Source organism: Hemitrygon akajei, chromosome 11, assembly GCF_048418815.1.
Source record: "Hemitrygon akajei chromosome 11, sHemAka1.3, whole genome shotgun sequence".
NCBI classification, from domain to species: domain Eukaryota; kingdom Metazoa; phylum Chordata; class Chondrichthyes; order Myliobatiformes; family Dasyatidae; genus Hemitrygon; species Hemitrygon akajei.
In genome coordinates this window covers 116008057-116032991 of record NC_133134.1, presented here as the reverse complement: position 1 = coordinate 116032991, position 24935 = coordinate 116008057, and the positions used below count along the sequence as shown (strand labels likewise).

The 24935-nt window shown below is 38.8% G+C and overlaps 1 protein-coding gene and 1 long non-coding RNA gene across 8 annotated transcripts in view; one reads left to right on the top strand and one right to left on the bottom strand.

Annotated features, from left to right (window-relative positions):
- The window catches only part of LOC140735946 (uncharacterized), a 34093-nt gene extending 23256 nt beyond the window's left edge, over positions 1-10837 (top strand). For both annotated transcript variants that reach the window (XR_012100844.1, XR_012100845.1), the window contains exon 4: positions 10060-10837. This is a non-coding gene — a long non-coding RNA (uncharacterized lncRNA). The remainder of the gene's footprint in view (positions 1-10059) is intronic.
- The window catches only part of pcif1 (phosphorylated CTD interacting factor 1), a 127373-nt gene that overhangs the window by 18013 nt on the left and 84425 nt on the right, over positions 1-24935 (bottom strand). For 5 of the 6 annotated variants that reach the window (XR_012100841.1, XM_073061558.1, XM_073061559.1 and 2 more), the window contains 3 exons: positions 19280-19452; positions 15880-15966; positions 14066-14250 (listed from right to left, as the gene is read on the bottom strand). Coding sequence is in view for 5 of the 6 variants with exons in the window: in XM_073061558.1 (XP_072917659.1) it covers positions 14066-14250; positions 15880-15966; positions 19280-19452 (445 nt within the window). In the remaining variant the exon portion in view is untranslated. The remainder of the gene's footprint in view (positions 1-14065; positions 14251-15879; positions 15967-19279; positions 19453-24935) is intronic. The other variant, XM_073061562.1, reaches the window with a different exon arrangement.

Below are 24935 nucleotides of genomic sequence, written 5' to 3'. Positions count from 1 at the left end.
CAATGAAACAGTTTTACCTGAACCTGTCTACACCGGATGTGATTTTAAATAATTAGAGTAATAAAACACCACAGCACAGAAGCAAGCCTATCTAGTCTGCTGAAATATTATTCTGCCTACTACCATCGACCCACACCTGGACCATAGCCTTCCCAACCATGTACTGACCCAAACTTCTCTTAAAAATTGCAATAAAACGCACATCTAATACTTCTGCTGGCAGCTTGTTCCACACCTGCAGCACTCTTGAGTGAAACTCCTCCTCAGATTCTTAAGTATTTCACCCTTCACCTATGGTATGACCTCTAAATCTAGTCTCAAATAACCTCAGTGGAAAAAGCCTGCTTGAATTTACCCTCATTCTCCTACACTCCAGGGAATAAAGTCCCAACTTATTCAACTTTCCCTATAACTCAGGTCCTCAACATCCTTGTAAATTTTCTCTGTATTCTTTCAATCTTATTGTTATCTTTCCTGTTGATAGGTGACCAGACCAAATCAGCACACAGTACTCCAAATCTGGCCTCACCAATGTCTTATACAACTTCAACATAACAATCTAACTCCTATACTCAATACTCTGATTTATAAAGGCCAATATTCCAAAAACTCTCCTTACAACCCCTATCAAGTGTGACGCCACTTTTAAGAGACTATGGATCTGTATCCCTAGATCCCTTTGTTCTACCACACCGCTCTACTGTGCATGGCCTACCTTAGTTTGTCCTTCCATATTGAAACACCTCACACTTGTCTGCATTAAAGTCTATCTGCCATTTTAGTGCATTCTTCCAGCAGGTCCAGATCCCACTGCAAGGTTTCATAACCTTCCTCACTGTCCACTGTGCCTCTATCTTGGTGTCAGCTGCAAATCTGCTGATTTAGTTTACCACATCATCATCCAAATCATTAATACAGATGACGAAGAATGATGGACCCAGCATTGATCGCTGTGGCACACAACTCATTACAGGCCTTCTGTCAGAGAGTCAACCATCTACCAACCACTCTCTGGCTACTCCCACTAAACAATGTTGAATCCAATTTACTACTTCATCCTGAATAAGAGATTGAAACTTCAGGATCAGCCTCCTATGCTGGACTTTGTCAAAGACATTGCAGAAGTCCACATAGACAATGTCCACACCTTTACTTCGTCAATTTTCCTGGGACTCTCTTGAAAAAGACTCTTGAAAAACTCTATAATTTTGGCTGAATATGGCCAACCATATTGACCTATAGGTTTCCTTGCGATCTCAAAACTGCGGATCTGAAATAATGACAGTAATGGCAAAGGCTGCAGACCTGAAACCTTAACTGTTTCTGCTTCCATGGAAACTGCCTGAGCTGCTGAGATTTTCCAGGAATTTGTTATTATTTCAGATTTGTAGCACTTGCAGCTTTTTGATTTCTACTCTTTGCAAGTGACCTCAGTTCCAAGAACAGCCCCAATCTCTCCAGTTTATCTACACAAGTTGTTTGTCTCTGGATTTATTTTAGTAAATCTTCTGTAACCTGTCCAAAGCCTTTACATCATTGCATACAGACCTGCACATTCTAATCCACTCATAGCCACCATGACTTCCTTGGTCTTGTGTTCAATGTCTCTATTTATAAGCCTGATATCCCAGATGCCTTTTTAAACCACCTTCTCAGTCTCCTCTGCTGTTATCAACAAACCATGCAAAGTTAGTATAACGCAAACACAAGGAAATCTGCAGATACTGGAAATTTAAACAACACACACAAAATGCTGGTGGAACACAGCAGACCAGGCAGCATCTATAGGAAGAAGTATAGTCGAAGTTTCGGGCCGAGGGATACACAGCTGGAAAAGGAAGAGGATCATAGGACAGGAGGCCTGGGGAGAAAGAAAGGGGGAGGGGAGCACCAGAGGAAGATGGAGAGCAGGCAAGGAGTTATTGTGAGAGGGACAGAGAAAAAAGAGGAAAAAAAAGGGAAAAAATAATAAACAAATAAATAAGGGATGGGGTAAGAAGGTAAGGAAGGGCATTAATGTAAGTTAGAGAAATCAATGTTCATGCCATCAGGTTGGAGGCTACACAGACAGAATATAAGGTGTTGTTCCTCCAACCAGAGTGTGGCTTCATCTTGACAGTAGAGGCCATGGACCGACATATCAGAATGGGAATGGGACGTGGAATTAAAACATGTGGCCACTGGGAGATCCTGCTTTCACCTTATATTCTGTGTGGGTAGCCTCCAACCTGATGGCATGAACATTGATTTCTCTAACTTCCGTTAATGCCCCTCCTCCCCTTCTTACCCATCCCTTATTTATTTATTCATTTCCTTTTTTTCTCTTTGTCCGTCTCACAATCACTCCTTGCCTGCTCTCCATCTCCCTCTGGTGTTCCCCTCCCCCTTTCTCCCTAGGCCTCCCGTCCCATGATCCTTTCCCTTCTCCAGCTGTTTATCCCTTTTGCCAATCAACTTTCCAGCTCTTAGCTTCATCTCTCCCCCTCCTGTCTTCTCTTACAATTTCGGATCTCCCCCCTCCCTCTCAAATCTCTTACTATCTCTTCTTTTAGTTAGTCCTGACAAAGGGTCTCGGCCCGAAACTTTGACAGTACTTCTTCCTATAGATGCTGCCTGGCCTGCTGCATTCCACCAGCATTTTGTGTGTGTTGCACGTATAGTTTAACACAGAGATTTCTCTCCTAGAATTGTGGTATCTAGTTTATATTGTTTTTTCTCATTCTTCACACCAAAATCTAACATTTTGCCTGATCATGAAATCTCTCTCCTCTTAGCATAGACACTCTCTGCTCAGATTAAAAACCATGTTGTAACTGAGTATAAATTATTTCTCTCTGAACGTGAACCCCATCTCTGAACATAATCCCACCACTCTTCCTCTGGACACAACTCCCTACCTCCTCCAAGTAACAACATATTCCTACTATTTAGTACAAACTGTATCAGCGCTTAGGATAAACTACCAGCCTTCCAAACGTAAAACCCTCTCTCCTATGTAAAAAAGCATTCATGCTTCTGAATAAAATCTTTCTCTCTCCTGTGAGTAATAACATTCTCTCCTATGAACAAATACGCCTTCAAACGGGCATAAACTCACCCTGCTTCACTCATAAGCACACTCTCAATACATACATGTATACACTGTGCTCTTAGTATAAGTCTTTCCTCCCTGATCCTTAATATTAAGCTTCTCTTTGACTATAAGCTCAGCAAGGCCAGGTAGAAACCTTCAAAACTCTGATAATAAATCATCTCTTTTCTAAGCAAATTCCCTTCCCAATCTCTATAAAACCCACTTGAACAGTAACTCTTACTCCTGCATATAAATCTTCTTCCTCAGAAGAGAAGTAAAAGCACTTCTCATCTGAGCACAAACTCTCTCCTGAGTAGGAATTCAATCCGCTAAATGTAAATCCTCTCTTTCGACTCAGTTTCTATAGACACTGCTTTCTATCCTTTATACACTTTTATATCCCTCATGCAGCTTTTTACATCTTTGCTCCATTGGTTTCAATTTCACTTTTAAATATCTGTCAAGTACCTGAAAACTCATTTAGATAATATCAATTGCATCTGCATGATCAAAATTTCCTGTTATATCAGATCGCAATTAGGTTGGTGAAGTACAATTTACCTTTAATAATTCCATGCTGGTTCTTTTATGAACCCAATCTTCTCTATATTCCTTTTACTGTTTCTCTGATTATTGTTTATGAAATTCTCATCTCCATTCTAAATGAACATCCTTCTCTTCTGAGTCTGTGTCCTCTCTCTTAGACTCCCCACCATAGGAAACATCCTCTCCACATCCACTCTATTAAGGCCTTTCAACATTCGATAGGTTTCATAGAGATCCCCCTCATTCTTCTGAATTCCAGCGAGCACAGCACCAGAGCCAAACCCTCTTCATATGATATGCCGTTCAATTCTGGAATCATTTTTGTGAACGTCCTTTAAACCCTCTCCAATGTCAGCACATACTTTCTTGGATAAGGGGCCCAAGACTGCTCACAATACTCAAAGTGAGGCCTCACCAGTGCCTTATAAAGCTTCAATATTACATCCTTGCTTTTATATTCTAGTCCTCGAAATGAATACTAACATTACATTTGTCTCTCACCACCAATTTAATCTGCAAATAATGACTCTAAAATTCCTTTGCAATTCTGAGCTTTGAAATTTCTCATTTAGAAAATAGTCTACACTTTTATTTCTACTACCAAAGTGCATGACCATACACTTCCTGACACTGTATTCCATCTGCCACTTCTTTGCCCATTCTCCTACACTGTCTTTGTCCTTCTGTAGCCTCTATGCTTCCTCTATACTATCTGCCCCTCCACCTACCTTTGTATCGTACACAAATCTGGCCACAAACCCAACAATTCCGTCATCCAGATGATTGACATTGTGTAAAAAACGGTCCAAACACATATCCCTGTGAAACACCAGCCAGCAAGAAAAGGCGCCCTTTATTGCAACTGTTTGCCTCCTCTACCAATCAGCAAACACTCTATCATGCTATTATCTTTCCTGTAATATCAAGGGTTCTTAACTTGTTAAGCAGCATCATGTGTGGCACCTTGTCAAAGGCCTTCTGAAAATTGAAGTACACATCAACTGATTCTCCTTTGTCTATCCTGCTTGTTATTTCTTCAAAGAATTCCAACAGATTTGTCAGGCAAGATGTTCCCTTAAGGAAACCATGCTGACTGTGCGTCCAAGTACCCTGAAACCACATCCTTTAACAATCAACTCCAACATCTTCCCAAACACTGAGGTTAGACAAACTTGCCTACAATTTCCTTTCTCCTGCCTCTCTCCCTTCTTGAAGAGTGGACAGACATTTGCAATTTTTCAGTCCTCAGAAACCATGTCAAAATCTAGTGATTCTTGAAAGCTCTAGATGCTTTCAATGCCCCCACAATCTCTTCAGCCACCTCTTTCAGAACCCTGGGGTGTACACCATCTGGTCCTGGTGATTTATCCATCTTCAGACCTTTCAGTTTCCTAAGCACCTTCTCCCTATTATAGACAACTTCACTCACTTAAGAGTCATAGAGAAGTACAGCACAGAAAAGGCCCTTTGACCTACCAGGTTCATGCCAAAACCATTTAAATTGCATACTCCCATCAACCTACATCAGGACCATAGCCCTCCATATCCCTATCATTTATGTATCTATCCAAACTTCTCTTAAACATTGAAAGCGAGCTTGAATGCGCTACTTGTGCTGGCAGCTCATTCCACACTCTCATGACTCTCTGAGTGAAGAGTTTCCCTCATGTTCCTCTTAAACTTCTCTTTCCACCTTTAACCCATGACCTCTGGTTGTGATCCCATACAGCCTCAGTGGAAACAGTCTGCTTGCATTTTCCCTATCTATACCCCTCATAATTCTGTATACATCTATCAAATCTCCCCTCAGTCTTCTACGTTCTAGAGAATATAGTCCTAACCTATTCAATTTTTCCTTATAACTCAGGTCCTCCAGACCTGACAACATTCTTGTAAATTTTCTCTACACTCTTTCAACCTTATTTACCTCTCTCCTGTAGGTACTGACCAAAACTGCACACAATACTCCAAATTAGGCCTCATCAATGTCTTATACAGGTTCAACATAATATCCCATCTTCTGTACTCAATACATTAATTTATGAAGGCAACTATACCAAATACTTTCTTTACAACCCTATCTACCTCTGACACTACTTTAAATGAATCACTGATCTGTATTCCCAGATCCGTTTGTTCTACAAACACTTCTCTGTACCCTACCGTTGACTGTGTAGACCTAACCTGGCTGGTACTACTGAAGTGCAAAACCTCACACTTACCTGCATTACATTTCACCTGCCATTTTTCGCCAATTTTTCCAGCTGATGCAGATCTTTCTACAAGCCATGATAGCTTTCCTTACTATCCACTACTCCTCCAATCTTGGTGTCATCTGCAGATTTGCTGATCCAGTTAAACACACTATCATCCAGATCACTGATATAGATAACAAACAATACAGGACCCAGCACTGATCCCAGTGGCACACCAATAGTCACAGGTCTCCAGTCAGAAAGACAACCCTCTACTACTACTCTCTGGCTTCTCCCACAAAGCCAATATCTAATCCAAAATACTATCTCATCCTGAATGTTGAATGGCTGAACCTTTTTGACCAGCCTCCCATGCGGGACCTTGTCAAATGTCTTACTAAAGTCCATGTACTTCTGCCCGACACACTCGAACTTCAAGCACACTGTTAGTGACTTCCACAGTGAAGACTGATGCAAAATATTTATTCAGTTCATCTGTCATTTCTTTGTCCCCCATTGCTACCTCTCCAGCTTCATTTTCCAGTGGTCCAATATCTACTCTCGCCTCGTGACAGATATGATAACTGTGACAGGCTTTGAAATATTTTTCAAACAGTAAAGGTGCAATATACTTCTAAGTTGTTGTCATATACTGTCACAGTGGAAACTTGGGACACTACTACAGAGTTCAATTCCGATGCCCTCTGTAAGGAGTTTGTAGATCTTTTCTGTGAGTGTACGTGTTTCCTTCAGGTGCTCCGGTTTCCTTCTGCAGTCCAAAGATGTACCACCAGTTGTTGGGTTAGCTGGTCACTGTAAATTGTTCCTGCAATTAGTCTAGGGCTAAAAAGTGGTTTGCTGGGCAGCACGCAATGTTGGGCTGGAATGGCCTATATGTATGTCTAAATAAAGTAACAAAATAAAACCTTTCACTATACATTTTATACCCTTTCAGCTTATTTTGGCTCTTAGTAAAAGTCATAGTTAGTCTGATTTCTGTCCCTTTCTAATTTTTCTTCCTTTAACCAACCAATTCTCTTGGAAAAGCTCTGATGACACCACACTATCAGATCATGACTGCATGTTGCATTGGAAAGAGTTGCTCTTTTTTTTAAAGCAATCACCTACATCTGTTGTGTCTAGTTCTCAATCCTTCCATCTTTGTAAGTTATATAACCACCATTGATGCTGCCCTCACCGGCATCTTCTCCATTTTCCAGACATCCACGCTCACCCCATCCTCCCGCTGTCTTATCAGGAATAGAGTATTTCTTGTCCTCACCTACCACCCCTTGAGCCTCCACATCCAACACATCATTCTCTGAAACTTTTGCCATCTTCAACAAGATCCTACCACCAAACATATCTTTGCATCCCCCAACTCTCCACTTTCTGCAGGGAGCTCTTCCTCTGTGAATCCCTTGTCCATTTGCCCCTCCCCTCTAATCTCCCTCCTGTCACATATCACTGCAAGCAAAAGAAATGCTAGGCTGCCCATTCACCTCCTCCCTTACCTCCATTCAGAGCCCCAAACAGTTCTTCAAGGTGAGGCAACACTTCACCTGCAAATCTGTTGAGGTCGCCTATTGCATTGGGTGCTCCTGATGCAGGTTCCTCCACATTGGTGAGATCTGACGTAAATCGGGGGACTGCTTTGTTGAGCCTGAAATGTTGGCTGTTTATTCATTTTCATAGTTACTGCCTGACCTGCTGAGTTCTTCCAGCATTTTGTGTACGTTATCCTTGTAAACAGTTTCCCTGTATTAATCTTGATTGTTAACTCTGAACACTCTCAATTTCTATTTTCATTGTGCTAAGGAAAATAATCTCAGTTTCTCAAGTCTATTCATGCAATTGAAGCCTTCCATCCCTAGGTTCATTTTACTAAATCTTTCTTGTACCCTCTGTAGAGATGCTACATCCTATTCTAGAACATGGTGACTACAATTAGATAGAACATGCGTTAAATTATTGTTTATAAGTGCTAATGTATCCTCTTTGTTTCTGAATTCTGGCTCTATTTGTAAAGTTCAAGAACCTGCAAGTTTTGTTTTTACAAATAACTTAATACTCCTGTTACCTTTGAAGATTGTGCAAATAGACATTCAGGTCTTGCAATATCTTTTGAATTGAACCCTTTCCATTTTTCATTTCTTTCAAAATTGCATAATTTCCTTCTCCTCTATATGGGACTACTATAAGGATCAACTGCTAGGTCCTTCCATTTCAATAGCCTGTTTACATTCTTTGAAGTCCATAATTACAGACTTCTTTAAGTTTTTCCCTCCCCGTCTAAAGACAGAAAATGCAAACAATGAATGTAAATGTGTTCAACCTTGGATTCCTTTCCTAAAGAATATAGGATTTAGCAGCAGGTCGTAAAGAATTAAGTTGCAGGTGTCTTTAGATAAAGGATGATCTGCAAGTGAATAGTCAGGATGAGAAAATTTCAGGTGTATGAACTAATATGATGAAAGCTAACCTTTCATTCTATTTTGTTGACTTAAGTATTCTTCAAAAAAGAGAAATTACATGTATGCAGAAGTTGACTCTGCAAATGTTTGCAGCATGTTAGATGTTTCATGTCCATAAAAGCAACTAAAGGACTATGCTGCTCATACCTGATGTCTACATCTTCTACAACTAGGTAGAATTTCTCTCCTAGAAGAGCCTGAATGGAGCTTCACAATCACAGAGTCATACAGCACAGAAAACTGCCCTTCAGCCCAAAGGGTCCCATCTAAACTACACCCACCTGCTCATTTTTGGGTCATATCCCTCGAAACCTTTCCTATCCTTGCGCCTGTAAAATGTTGTTAATGTACCTGCCTCAACTATTTCCTCTGGCAGCTCATTTGAAATACTGACCATCTGCACGAGAATGTTGCCCTCCAGGTTCCCATTACATCTTTTCCCTCAGAGTCTACCATTGATTTATCTGCTTCTGCTATTCAGATCAAATAACAGTCCTTTGTAGGTAACATTAACTAGAGAGAAGTTTGCTTTCTTTGAATCAAGCAACAATGGCCTTGGATAAAACTGGCAGACCTGGTAGTCTTATCCCTGTAGATAATACTTATATTAGAACCAAAAGTTTTAAGCGTCTCTGGCATTGAGGACAAATGATATGGTGTAGATCAGTTTAGCTGTGTTGAAAGGAAAGAAGGGTAATTCATAGCTAAAGTCCTCAAACATGGAGGAGGATAGCATTGCTTGGGGTTACTTCTGGATTGCTATCTACGTAAGAGGTTCAACAGTTTACTGATAAATGGTTATAAATCTGAAAATTAAAGTAATTTCTAGTCTGGCCTCTTTATTTCGGATTCCCATTTCGGCATTTTTTTAGTTTCTTATTTAATGTTTTTGTTAATCTCTTGACAGGAGATGGGCTTAATTCTAGTGGCTTTGCAGTAATACATTGAATTTGAAAATATTAAATATAAATTGCAACCTGAATACATTTTTTATCTTGTCACTGAGATATCAAACTACAGATTTATCAAGAAGGTTCACAATAATTTTGATCTTGCCACTGTTAAGATTTAAGTAACGTGCACTGTGCGAGGCATTGTTTAAACTTAATAAAACAATGCTAGGAATGCAATGCCAAATCCAGATTTTGTCTGCTTGGTTCACTCATTATTGGATGCTTAATTAGTGTTAATTGATTGAGTTTGACCAAGTTATGTGGTAACCTGAATGTTTTCCACATACCTGTGCACAGTATCTGGAATATTTGAAATATACTGCATAATTTAGTATGTAATTATTCTACAAAATAGGTATCAATGAATGTCACAAGAAACACGGTTTTGTTTTTAAATTAAGCAGTAAATTTTACTGGTGTTTTGTGGATACGTTCTCATCTGTTGTCCTAAAAGAATTCTTTTCCTGTACCACGAATTTGCATTCATCAGATCAATTTAGAAATAGTGAATTTAGTATTTTCATAATGTAGCATAATCATGAAGGCCTGTGATTAAGAGCAGATTGTTGAGGGAGTTTTTCAGTCAATATTGGCTAAGAATTAGCAAATGAGGTAACTTCTGAGTCACTAAGAATTATTCAGTGCCACATTCACCTGCTTACGTCATCTTCCTCCACTCCCCCCATCAAAGAATTTTTAAGATCCTGAGTACACTATAGTGATTTCTATAATTTAGAACATCAGATAATGCTGAATTGCGACTGTAAGATATGTTACCATGTTGTTATAAATTTGCTTTCTATCCCTTTGCTTTGTAGCTTCCTATGCTGTAGAGAAGTTTGCTTTCTGCATCTGTGCAAGTCTCAGTTAACTCATCAGTAAGACAAAGGAGACGGTGATGAACTTTAGGAATACTAAGCCTGTTTTCCTCCCTGTTACTATTGGAGAAAATGTGGATATGGTGAGGACCAACAAGTAAATGGGGTGCAGCTGGATGATAGACGAGTGCAGCACCAACACAAAGGCTGCGTACAAGAGCCAGAGTCACTTCTACCTGCTGAGGAGACTGAGGTCCTCTGAAGTATGCAGGCCTCTCCTTCACATGTTCTACCAGACTGTTGTCACCAGTGCTATGTGGTGGTATGTTGGGGCAATGGTGTCAACACAGGTGATGCCAACAGGTTCAATAAACTGATTAAAGGCTGGCACTGTTATAGGAGTCAAACTGGATACACTGGAGGCTGTGTTAGAAAACAGGACCCTATGGAAAATCCTGGCATTTCTGGACAATGATTCTCACCCTCTGCAAGCCACCTTGGCTGATCAGAGGAGCATTTTCAGTAATAGACCAAGAAAACGGCGCTGCTCCAAAGAGCGCTATTTGAGGTCATTCTTACCCTTGGCCATTAGGCTCTATAATGAGTCAATCTATAGCCGGGGATGTGATGACCCCTCCTGTTAGACTGTTTCAGGCAAATTATTTTTCATTCTTTCTTGCATCTCTTCTAATATTTGTAAAACTGTGCACTTGTAATGCTACTGTGACACTGTAATTTTCTTTGGGATAAATAAAGTATCTTTTTATTCATGAGAAGTCAAATTATGACTAAGTTTTTCTAAGTTTTCTTTTATTAGATTTGTTTAACTACTTGAAGTTAAAACTGTGGGTTCAAATTCATGTCTTCCAATCAATTATCCAGGACTTTGGATGAGATTCCACTGATGTGGTCAGCAGAAACAGAATTACAGGTAAGACAAATGCAAGAAACCAACAATTCAGGAAAAAAAAAAACTTATAGTTCCTTAAAATTTTGAGCAAGCTTAATTAAAATGTTTCTTAATGTTCCCTACACCATGAACAATTCTATCTTTACTAATCTCTTCAGATAACTAAAGATAACTTCTTCATCTGATACCATTCCAGTAAATTTCTTCTGCAATCTCTGTGCCCTGATGTACTTTCTTAAACATGAGACATAATACTCAAAAATCCATGACTAATTAGCAAATTTTAAGGGCCAAAGATAAATTTATAGCTTTCCTGTGACCGCAGTGAGGATCATCCAAGTTTAAAAAAAATAAAATTTAGTGTTATGAATTTGTTCTATACATACAAACAATTTCTGTACAAATCAATTCCTGAGCATTTTCCATAGGTTTCCTCTGTTTGGCTGCTGGAGAGCAGCAAGTGCCTAGGCAGGATTCTGTCATAATTGTGGGACAACCTTGATAGACCAACTGGTCCTGTCCAACTTATCAATTTCCAATGCAGACTTCTCTGTTCCTGAAATCTAATTATAATTCCATTGAAAAAATTACATTCAAGTAACAATGATAATTTCCAGAAATTGGTATCAAAACACTTGGTATTGATACAAATACATCAGGTACTGATAATGGTACACTGGTATCATTCAAGTCAGATAATGATCTTAAGTACACCCAGCATTAACAGTTCATGGGATGTGGATATCACTGGCAATGGTAGAAGTTTCTGACCATACCTCTTCTAATTATACATGGTTAAACAGAGTGAATTACCTGACTATTTCAGATGGCTTATTACAAGTTAGCCATATTACTTTGGGTCTGGAATCACACCTGGCCCAACCAGACATGGATGGCATATTTCCTTCCCTAATATAGTACATTTATGAATCAAATAAGTTTTTAAAGATAATTTAATGGTCATTGTTAATGATACTAGTTTTCTTTTATTAGATTTGTTTAACTACTTGAAGTTAAAACTGTGGGTTCAAATTCATGTCTTCCAATCAATTATCCAGGACTTTGGATGAGATTCCAGTAACAACGTTGTACCCTGAATAGGTCCACAAATTGTTATATTGCATCATGCATTAGATATCAGAGTTAAAAATGCTATTGATACCAGTACATTAGCTTCTAATATATATGCCACAGATATTCATAACAGCGCACCAGTATTGAAAATGGCATTTGTGCCTTCTTTTATTTATTTCTGTACAAATCAGTGGAAGAGAATTAGGAAATGTGTTAAGATGAACAAAAGTTGAGAAAGCGAGTGCATACTAAGTGAGGCAATCTCACAAACAGAGTGATAACATAAAAATAAGCCTGGTAGTCTTAGTTAATTTGAGCCTAATTTATGAATGTCTGGAAACAGGCTACACCACAGTGAATTCATGAAACCTTAGATGAACTAAATGAGTTGGCAAAAGTGGCCATATAATCACATAGTCAACAAAGCCTCAGATCTGTTACTTTAGCTATAAACTGGTAGGTATCACAGAGATAACAAAATTCTACAATGCAATGAAGGATTATGCTAAAATGTTAATTTTATACTGTTCTCCAAATATGCTGCCTGATCTGTCTTCTATTTTCATTCCACAATCAGTTTACTAGTTTTTTTTTTGGTCAGAATGGGAATCACTGATCCCACAAAAACTGCTGACAAGCAATTCAATGATCCTAACTCTATACATAAACTGCCCTAGGTTTTTCAGTAACATTGCTCTTACTGTGGAAATAACCTAAATATTTGATTCTATGCCACTTTAGCAAATACCCACTAAAATATAATTTTTCACAAATAATATTAAGAAAAAAGGAATACATAGCTATACGACGTATAAATGAGAGTCATGGAAATCAGTGACACTTCAAAATGGTATGGGAAAATGTACATGGGAATGAGAGGCACATGCGATTGATGAAGAAAGGGAATGAGAAAAATGCAAATATGAGATGCAAGTGAGAGAGAAAAGGGTTGTACAAATAAGACGTGAATAAGAAACACGGAGAAAGAGAAACCAGGGAAGGAGAGAGAAATATAAACAAGAGCACAGATGGTAAAAAGACAGGCATGGACAGAGACAAAAAATAGCAGAGAAAGAAAGATGAGGGAGAAAAACACAAGAAATAGGAGTAGGAAGGCGAGTTACATAGAAACAAAGGCACAGTTACAATGAAGGCAACTATAAAGTACATAAAAACAAAAAAAAAGAGGAAAGGACATTAAAAGGTATATGAGAGCAGAACACATTAGGCAAATGGTGATCGTCTAATAAATGCCAATGATTAATCCCTTCAACCAAAACCCACCAATGTAGGGTATGTCTGACCCTACAATCCACCAATTTGATTGTATGCCTGACCCTACAACCCACCAATATACCATCCTCCAGTGATCCTTACCACCATGTACCCCATCATCCTTCTCCCAATCCCATCTCTTTAGCACCCTGGCAGAAAGATGCATTTTTAAGAATGTAATATCTATTAAGTGCCTTGGAAATCATGAGGAATAGAACTTTACAGCCTTGCAACAGAACTCTCATGGATACTTTCTCCTCTACCCCCCACAAAAAAAATCATTTTTCTCTTCTCCACTTTTCTTGGTACGAAGAATGTTGTACCCATCCAAAATAATGCTACAGTGAAGCCAATGAAAAATAAAAATGAAGCATGGAGTAAAATGAGAGCCTGAATCAAATCTGTCCATCAGAGGGATATGGTTATAATTACTTGAGAAGCACAAGTGAAAAATAATATGAAGAAGCACAAAAAAAGTGTCATTAATGAGACAAAAATGTGGAAAAGAAACGAACATGGAACTGATGAGAAAGACACAAAAGGAAACACAGAGCAAATATTCTTGAAATAACCATAATCAAAATATAAAACTTTAAAGATACATTACCACTTAAAAACAACCACAGAAAATAAACAAACTCTGATTTTAGTAGCAGATTTATTAACTGATTGATCACAACAGACAGAAACATTTGCATTTAGCTCAGTAAAACAAACTTGAATAATAAATTATGATGCCATACTCACCCCCTAGAACCGAAGTAGCCATCAGTATCAGGGAACGCAGAGCAGTATTGTCTGAAGTAACAGTTCAGTGGTGAGGCAAAGCACTCAAACGTCACACCAAACTGTTTATTCAATGCTTCAAATACAGCTACTGGTAAAGCCCCTTGCAAGCCAGTACCTTCATGTATTCCAAGACCAAACATGGACTGAAACAAAGCATACTATTATAAAATCATTTCTTTTCACAAGAATCATTAACAAGAACCTGCAGTTATTTAATGATGGCATGCAGTGGTAAATCATCATTTTGAAAAATACTGCTATGTATCTACAAGGAAAATAAAACAGCAAACCAAATGTCAGCCTTTGTTGTAAATGGACCCCAACCAAAATTCCAGCTCACCTGGTCCTGTTAAGTGATTTCTCTACTCACAAGAACTTAAGTATTTTGGTCACTCTCAATCTTTGAAAAAAAATTCGAACCTCCATAAATAAGAATTTTGTTTTCAGCTAGAACAGAAAGGAAGCCTGGGCTACTGTGGTTGGTTGAGAGAAGCTGTATGCATTCATAGTTGGTAGTGTGAAACATGCTAAGTAGCTGCCTCAGCAAATTATACTTTGCCTCTGTGGTCATTCTGATGATTTCAAGTGTTACTAAATGGAGATAAATTTCTCTGAAATTGTTTCTTAAAGAACTTTGCACTGATATGTCAATTGGCCCTTCCTCTACATGCAATAACATAGCTTTATTCAATGTACACCCAGTGCTCTTTTTAAGTTAAGAACCTAAGAAAATATGAGCAGAGCAAGCCACTCAACCCATCAAGCTTGTTCCAGCATTTAATAGCTGGTCTGCTCCAGGCCTCATCTCTACTGCACCAGTTCCTCATCGACCTCAATTCCCTCATCTTTCAAGAATCTACTTGTTCTTTAAATACCAATCCATTTATTAGTAAACACTATTGAGACTCCAAATAGTAATAAAACTTGAACATAAAAGAGCATCCACCTTTCCATTAGCGACTCAGTGTTCTATAATGCTACAAGTAGCTTTACTATTAATTGCGTTATACTGGCATTAGAAGCAAGGTCCATCTTAGATTAAGGCTGAGGAGAGAGGAAGCAGCTTAGAGTGTTATTATCCAAATACATGAAATGCTAAGAAAGTTCAGCTGAGGTCTGTGGAAGATGACGATGTTCTGACTTGTACTTGGTTTGGACATAGAAACAAACTGGGCTTTGGTACTAGTGGTTCAAATCCAAGAGGGGAAACACTTGTAATGTTGTTAATTGGAAGGCAGGCAGGCATGTTCTAAATGAGTCCCTATACCACATATGCACTTCCAAATTATGGTAGTTACTAGTGTTGCTTTTGAATGAGTAATTTGTCTGACAGGTCTTATAAAGGGATCAGCAGTTAAGACTTTAAAGACTGAGGCAATTATACCAATAATTTTTTTAAAAAAATTTCAGACTGAGGAGCCTGTGCCAGAACTAGTTCAAATACAGTGGGCCATTAATTGCATCAACAAAAACAAAAGAAAAACATCCTTTAACTATGCACAAACAAATCAAGAGAAATTTTAAAAATAATACCTCAACACAAATGCTAGAATTTCTGCAGAGCATTTGGAAGCTATTGTTAAATTCAAGATTTTCACTGGACAGTGAGGAAAGAACACAACTTCTAATAATGAGAAAAGAGCCAGAAAACAATCTTGAAGCTTAATTTGGGCTCAGTGAAAAGCATTTATGATGCAGAGATAATAACTGGTCACTGAAATCACTAAGGGAAATGCTGTTTAATGTTGATTTCAACTGTGTTTACAGCTTACCTGATATCGCCTGAGTAAACACCAGACCCTTGCCAAGAACTTTTCAAATCGTGGGTCATCAATACAACTGTACCTATACAACTGTTCCTAAAAAAAAAAGACAAGATAAAGCTCTTCCAAGGTCTAATTCACTTTTCTGTGTTTTTTTCTATCAAAATAAACAATACAAAGCCTTTTCATTCTTACATTCCTTAAAACCAATAGGACTGTTGCCACTCATATGGCCCCCTGGGATGATACTCTACAATAATTGAGGGGCTTCCTTGCCCAATATGGAGTGGAGTGGAAAAACCCTATACAGTGGTCCTTCCCCACCGAATCCTTGCGATGGCTGCACCAAGATTCAGTGCGTCCCTCAGCAAGTACTCCTGCAGCCTGGAATGTGTCAGTTGGCAGCATTCCTCTATGAACATCTTAATCCACTGACAATCTAAAGGGCATCTTTCATAGAGTTGATAATTTGTCAGCAGCATTTGATGTCCATCTCTCTGTTTACCTACAAGCATAAAACTGCCAAGGCTGCACCAAGAAAGCACAAGGTTATAGACCTAAAATATTGACTGTTGCTCCTTTCAAAGATTCTGCCTGACTTGTTATTCTGTTTTTGAGATTTTTGGCATCTGCATCTCTTTCGATTTGCACACACCCTATATGAAAGCACTGGAATGGGAACTTTTCAAAGTTTAAAGTAAATTATTTAAGTACATATACGTCACCATACACAAGCCTTCTTGTGGGCATATTCAATAAATCCATAATAGGATAATAACTATAATAGAAACAATGAAACCACACCAACTTAGGCATTCAACCAATGTGCAAAAAACTTTATTTTCAATCGTGATCGTGATTATTTTTGTGAACAGAAACACTGCAGATTCAGAGTTCTGCTGCCAGGTCCTAAGGTCCACCGCATTGAGACAGGTTGAATGAGGGACTTGAGCATCTGCGAATTTTGGTATCCACGAGGGGTCCCAGAAACAATCCCTCTCGGTAAGGAGGGCCGACTGTATTCACTGTTTTTCTTATAATGAACTCATGAACAGAGACTTTATAGTACGTTCAAGAGATTTCTGCAGGCTTTTTGCTGTTACCCTTAGGTTCTTTTTCCACCTCCTTCAGTATTGCACATTGTGCTCTTGGTGTAATCTTTGCAGGATGCTCACTCCTAGGGAGGGTAGCAACAGTACTGAGTTTCCTCCATTTGCAGAAAATTTCTCTTAATGTAGACTGATGAACACTCAGGTCTTTAGAAATGCTTTTGTAGCCTTTTCCAGCTTCACGCAACTCTACAATTCTTCTTCCAAGGTCCCCAAAAGTTGTTTTGATTAAGGCATATTGCACATAAACAGATAATTTTTGAGAAGAGCAAGCTCCATCAGTAACCAGAGTTTGTGTGTCATTTAAAAAAAATAGGGCAGGGCACCTCTACAACCCAGAACTCCAATCTCAACTCATTGATTGGAACACCTGACCCTGAATAGCTTTTGTAAAAGGCATTACCCCAGAGGTTCACATACTTTTTCCAACAAATAGGTATAACATTGGAGCATTTTTCTCAATAAATAAGTGATCAAGCACAATCTTTTTTTCTGTTATTTATTTAATTGGGCTCTCTTTATCTAGTTTAGGACTTGTGTGATGATCTGATTATATCTTAGGTCATATTTATGCAGAAATAAGAGAAAATTCTACAGGGTTCAGAAACTTCCTAGCACCACTGTACATTTGTTTTTTTAACAGGTTTGTTACTACAGAGATTATTCATTTTTGACTAGATAATGTTTCACTCATGGCTTCCAACTATGGTATCAAATTAATGGTTTTTGACTGTTGATGGTACAGCTCTTCCTGTCATCTCAAAATGGTTTATAATTTAAGATATGTATTTCTTGGTTCTTGGCAATGTTCGGTTTTGACATTCAGTAGTGTTTTGCATTGGAGATGATACAGAATGCAAGTAACCTCTCAGAAATAGTTGCAAATCAGGATCTGGAAGGCAGGGAAGAATCTGGGAAAATTATGATCACTAAGGAAGTGGTACTGAACAATTATTGGAATGGGTAGCATGTTAGCGTAATGCTATTACTGTGCCAGTGATCACCAATCAGGGTTCAAATCCTGCTGCTGTCTGTAGCGAGTTTTTAATGTCCTCCCTGTGATAGTATAGGTTTCCTCTGGGTACTTCAGTTTCTTCTCACATTCCAAAGACGTAAGTTAGGGCTACTGAGTTGTGGGCATGCTATGAGCACAAACTTTGCTGATTTGTTTTGATGCAAATGCTGCATTTCACTGTATATTTCAATGTACATGTGACAAAAACAAATCTTATTCTAATTAGAGCTCTCAGGTCCTGGCAGATTTTATCTTAAGGTCCTTAAACAAATGACCTGTGGGACTGGTATTTCATTAGTTTTAATTTTCTGAAGTTCCTAAGATTCAGGGAGTACACCATTAGATGGGAAAATAGCATATGGAATAATTTTATTCTAAAAAGGAGACAAAATGTGAAACTTCGGCCAGTTCAGATTAACATCAGTAATAAGGGAAACATTTATTGCTATTACTAAAGATATTTCTAGAAGGGCATTTAGAAAAATTCAAGGTAATCAGGCAAAATTAAAATATTTTGTAGAAGAAAAAAAACATATTTGATCTGTTTATTGCAGTTCTTTGAAGTAGTAACATCTGTGGTATAAGGTGGGAGGGAAGGGGAACTGGTGGATTTACAATATTTAGATTTCCACAAGGCATTTAGCAAGGTGCTGCATTTCAGACAGTTGAAAAAAATTAAAAGCCCATGATGCAGGATAACATATTAACAAGGATATGATTAGCTGGCTATCAGGAAGGTCTGCAGGAATAAATGGGTGGGTCATTTTCTGTTTGGCACAATGGAGTATAATGTGGGAAAAAGCTGAAATTGTCCTTTTTGGCAGGAAAAAAATTATAATATATATTATGTAAACACCGAACAACTACTGGGTTTGTAGATCCAGGAGAAATTAAGTAATATTTTGATCTTAAAATTTGCATCTTTGTTTACAAATTGCTTTCAGGATTTAGCTCCACCCCATTTCTATTCTCCTCCAATTTTAAATCACTTTAGAAAATTGCGGAAATTCAAGAGACAGGCCATTCACTGCTGTGTCCTTGTAGGTGGAACTGAAGCATTCAGCTTATTCTTACTTTCTTGTAGATTACAAAGCTTCAAATGCATTTTCATATGTTTTAAGGGTTTCTGCCTTTACCATTTCATTAGGCCAAGTTCCAGTCCCTTGCCACCAATTTCTCAACTTCCTACTAATCCTTCTTACAGTTACATTTCACACTATATTGCATAAACAAAATCAATTTCATACTCTCTAACCCTATAAACCAGATGAAAAAAGTAACTCACCAGTTTACTTAAGTAGTTCCGGTTGATTTTCCTAACTTCTCCTTTATAACGTACACAGGCCAAATCATTCTCAAAGTGCATTTCAACACGTGGGAGTGGAATTGTAGGGTATGCAAGCCTCGAAGGGTAACAGTACACCAACCTGTCCATTACTTCCGGCTTTTCCAACTCTTCTGAAGGAACAGTAGAAATGAAATGTAGATTTCAAAGGCAAATTGCATCCAATCTCCTCTTTGTAATAATAACAATTCCATAATCATTTACATTACTAACTTTGTATTAAAATAAATAAATGGTTATCTGAATTAAGGTAACAGTTTTAAAGCATCTAGATGCTTCTGTAAAGCAGCTTTTGAAGATATAAAACATCACAGTTTAATTAAATTTTGTGTAGCAAAGTCCCTAAGCAAAGGGAATTTGTCATCTTTACCTGCTCTGGCCACATACAAATCCAAACATTCCAATGTGGTTGCTCTTAAATGGCCTCTAAAATGACCTAGGAGGCCAGGCCACTCAATTATACCATTATTGCTCACTTTGAAAAACAGAAAGGAGAAAACAGAACAGGATGGATCACCTTACATCACCCAAGACAACAAGGTAATCACTACAAAGTTTCTGGAAACAAATTCCTGTCTTTACACCAAGGACCCAATCCATCATATTGGGGAGCACTGCAGTTCTGCTAAATGGGATAGACTTGGATCAATTCAAAACTGTATATACGTGAGGCAATGATGACAGCAGAAATCTGTTTCACCGCAGTCTGTAACCTGCTGCCCAGCTTATTGCACACATCACCACTATCATCACGCTGGGGATCAACACCAGTTTAACAGAGTGCAGAAGGGCACGCTAGACCAGAAGCAGGCATACCTAAAATTGAGGTTGTTAGAACATAGAACTACATATGTGCATAACATCAGTGACATAAAGTGATTTAAAACTGGAGAATAGAAATGGGGCGGAGCTAAATCCTGAAAGCAATTTGTAAACAAAGATGCAAATTTGGGCTTGTATACACTGGAATTTGTTTAAAAAGGGCTCAAAAAGTAAGCTGGGAAATTATAGGCTGGTAAGTTTGACATCGGTAGTAGGTAAATTATTGGAAGGAATACTAAGAGATAGGATCTACAAGTATTTGGATAGACAGGGACTTAATAGAAAAAGTCAGCATGGCTTTGTGCGTGGTAGGTCACGTTTAACCAATATATTAGAGTTTTTCGAGCAAGTTACCAGGAAAGTGGATGAAGGGAAGGCAGTGGATGTTGTATACATGGACTTCAGTAAGGCCTTTGACAAGATCCCGCATGGGAGGTTAATTAGGAAGATTCAGTTGCTAGGTATACATGGGGAGGTAGTAAATTGGATTAGACATTGGCTCAATGGAAGAAGGCAGAGAGTGGTAGTGGAGGATTGCTACTCTGAGCGGAGGCCTGTGACTAGTGGTGTGCCACAGGGATCAGTGCTGGGTCCATTGTTATTTGTCATCTATATCAATGATCTGGATGATAATGTGGTAAATTGGATCAGCAAATTTGCTGATGATACAAAGATTGGAGGTGTAGTGGACAGTGAGGAAGGTTTTCAAAGCTTGCAGAGGGATTTGGACCAGTTGGAGGAATGGGCTGAAAAATGGCAGATGGAGTTTAATGCGGACAAATGTGAGGTATTACACTTTGGAAGGACAAACTAAGGTAGAACATACAAGGTAAATGGTAGGACACTGAGGAGTACCGTAGAGCAGAGGGATCTGGGAGTACAGATACATAATTCCCTAAAAGTAGCGTCACAGGTGGATAGGGTCGTAAAGAGAGCTTTTGGTACATTGGCCTTTATAAATCAAAGTATTCAGTATAAGAGTTGGACTACTTGACAGATAGACCTCAGTATGTGCGGTTGGGAGACTGTAGATCTGACACGGTGGTCAGCAGCACAGGAGCGCCGCAGGGGACCGTGCTCTCTCCGGTCCTGTTCACCCTGTACACATCAGACTTCCAATATAACTCGGAGTCCTGCCATGTGCAGAAGTTCGCTGATGACACGGCCATAGTGGGGTGTGTCAGGAATGGACAGGAGGAAGAGTATAGGAAACTGATACAGGACTTTGTGATATGGTGCAACTCAATTTACCTGCGTCTCAATATCACCAAGACCAAGGAGATGGTGGTGGACTTTAGGAGATCTAGGCCTCATATGGAGCCAGTGATCATTAATGGAGAATGTGTGGAGCAGGTTAAGACCTACAAGTATCTGGGAGTACAGTTAGACGAGAAGCTAGACTGGACTGCCAACACAGATGCCTTGTGCAGGAAGGCACAGAGTCGACTGTACTTCCTTAGAAGGTTGGCGTCATTCAATGTTTGTAGTGAGATGCTGAAGATGTTCTATAGGTCAGTTGTGGAGAGCGCCCTCTTCTTTGTGGTGGCGTGTTGGGGAGGCAGCATTAAGAAGAGGGATGCCTCATGTCTTAATAAGCTGGTAAGGAAGGCGGGCTCTGTCGTGGGCAAAGTACTGGAGAGTATAACATCGGTAGCAGAGCGAAGGGCGCTGAGTAGGCTACGGTCAATTATGGAAAACCCTGAGCATCCTCTACATAGCACCATCCAGAGACAGAGAAGCAGTTTCAGCGACAGGTTGCTATCAATGCAATGCTCCTCAGACAGGATGAAGAGATCAATACTCCCCAATGCCATTCGGCTTTACAATTCAACCACCAGGAGTAAGATATGTTAAAGTGTCGGGGTTAGGACTCAATGTATTTAAGTAAACTACTTAAGAACTTTTTAAAAGCTATTATTAATGCTTTTTGAGAGGGTGATTTTAGATGCATATCATATTTTTACTGAGTTAAGTATTGTATGTAATTAGTTTTGCTACAATAAGTGTATGGGACATTGGAAAAAATGTTGAATTTCCCCATGGGGATGAATAAAGTATCTATCTATCTATCTAATGGTGAGGTTATATAAGGCATTGGTTAGACCGAATTTGGAGTATTGTGTGCAGTTTTGGTCACCTAATTACAGGAAGTATATTAATAAGGTTGAAAGAGTGCAGAGAAGGTTTATAAGGATGTTGCCAGGACTTGTGAATCTGAGTTACAGAGAAAGGTTGAATAGGTTAGGACTTTATTCCCTGAAGAGTAGGAGAATGAGGGGTGATTTGATAGAGGTGTATAAAATTATGATGGGTATAGGTAGAGTGAATGCAAGCAGGCTTTTTCCACTGAGGCTAGGGGAGAAAAAAACCAGAGGTCATAGGTTAAGGGTGAAGGGGGAAAGTTTAAAGGGAACATGGCATCGGTCTTCTTCACTCAGAGTGGTGGGAATGTGGAATGAGCTGCCAGATGAAGTGGTGAATGAGGGCTCACTTTTGACATTTAAGAAAAACTTGGACAGGTATATAGATGAGAGGAGTTTGGAGGGATATGGTACAGGTGCAGGTCAGTGGGACTAGGCAGAAAAATGGTTCGGCACAGCCAAGAAGGGCCAAAAGACCTGTTTTTGTGCTGTAATGTTCTATGGTTCTACGATCCCGACTATTCACTTGCAAATTATCCTTTATCTACAGATGCCTTCAACTTAACCCTTTCCTTTATGATCTGCTGCAAAATCCTATATTCTTCAGGAAAGGGGTCCGGGGTTGAACATATTTACATTTATTTCTTGCATTTTCTGTCCTTACTTTAAGACAGGGAGGGAGAGCTTAAAGACTGTAATTATGGACTTCAAAGAATGTATACAGGCTACTGAAATGGAAGGACCTAGCAGTTGATTTATATCATGATCTGATATAGAGGAGAAGGAAATCATGAAACTTTGCAAGAAATGAAAAATGTGAAGAGTTCAATTCAATAAGGTATTGAGAGACCTGAGTGTGCATGTGCACAACCTTTAAAAGGTGGCAGGAGTATTAATAAAGTTATTTAAAACATGCAGGTTCCTGACCTTTACAAATTGAGCAAAAATACAGACACAAAGAGGATACATTAGCCTTTATAAACAATAACAATTCAACCAGCACATTATACAGTGCTTATAAAAAGTATTCACCCATCTTGGAAGCTTTCATATTTTATCATTTTACAACATTGAATCACAGTGGATTTAATTTGGCTTTTTTTTTTGACACTGATGAACAGAAAAAGACTTGTGTTAAAGTGAAAACAAATTTCTAAAAATTGGTCTAAATTTATTAATTACTAAACAGTAAATAATTGATTGCATAAAGTATTCACTCCTTTCAAGTCAGTATTTAGAAGATATACTTTTGGCAGTAATTATAGCCTTGAGTCTGTGTGGATAGGTCTCTATCAGCTTTGCACATCTGGACACAGCAATTCCCCCCAATTCTTCTTTATAAAACTGCTTAAGCTCTGTCAGATTGCATGGGGATCGTGAGTGAACAGTCCTTTTCAAGTCCAGCCACAGATTCTCAATTGGACTGAGATCTGGACTCTGACTTGGCCAATCCAGGAATGTTTTTAAGTCATTCCCATGCAGCTTTGGCTTTATGCCTGGGGTCACTGTCTTGCTGGAAAAGAAATCTCCCAAGTCACAGTTCTCTTGCAGACTTCATCCGGTTTTCCTCTAGGGTTTCCCTGTATTTTGCTGCATTCATTTTACCTTCTACCTTCACAAGCCTTCCAGGGCTTGCTGCAGTGAATCATCCCCACAGCATGATGCAGCCACCACCATGTTTCATGGTAGGTATGGTGTGTTTTTGATGATGTGCGGTGTTTGGCTAACACCAAACATAGTGTTTAGTCTGATGGCCAAAAAACTCCATTTTGGTTTCATCAGACCATAGAACCTTTTTCCAGCTGACTTCAGTCTCCCACGTGCCTTCTGGTAAACTCCAGCCAAAATTTCATGAAAGTTGGTTTTTTTTTAAAAAAAAACAGTGGCTTTCTTTTTGCCACTCTCCCATAAAACTGCGACTGGTGAAGCACCTGGGCAACTGTTGTACATTGCAGTCTCTCCCATCTCAGCCACTGAAACTAGTAACTCCTCCAGAGTTATCATAAGTCTCCTGGTGGCCTCCGTCACTAGTCCCTTTCTTGCATGGTCACTCGGATTTTGAGGATGGCCTGTTCTTGGCAGATTTACAGCTGTGCCATATTCTTTACATTTCTTGATGATTGACTTAACTGTACTCCAAGAGATATTCAGTGACTTGAAAATTTTCTTACATCCATCTCCTGACTTGGGTTCAATAACCTTTTTCGTGAAGTTGCTTGGAATGTTCTTTTGTCTTCATGGTGTAGTTTTTGCCAAAATACTGACTCATTAGCAATTGGACCTTCTACATACAAGTGCGTTTCTACTATAATCAATTGAAACATCTTGACTGCACACTGGTGATCTCCATTTAACTATTTATGTGACTTCTAAAACCAATTGGCTGCACAAGTGAAGAACTGGTGTGTCATATTAATAGTGCTGAATATTTATGTAATCAATTATTTAGTGTTTTATATTTGCAATTAATTTAGATCACTTTATAGAGATCTGTTTTCACTTCGACAGAAAAGAGTCTTTTTCTGTTGATCAGTGATTCATTGTGACTCAATGCTGTAAAACAACAAATCCCGAAAACTTCCTGGGTGGGGGGAAGAAATGTGTATAAATTTTTTATAGGCACTGTATAATGT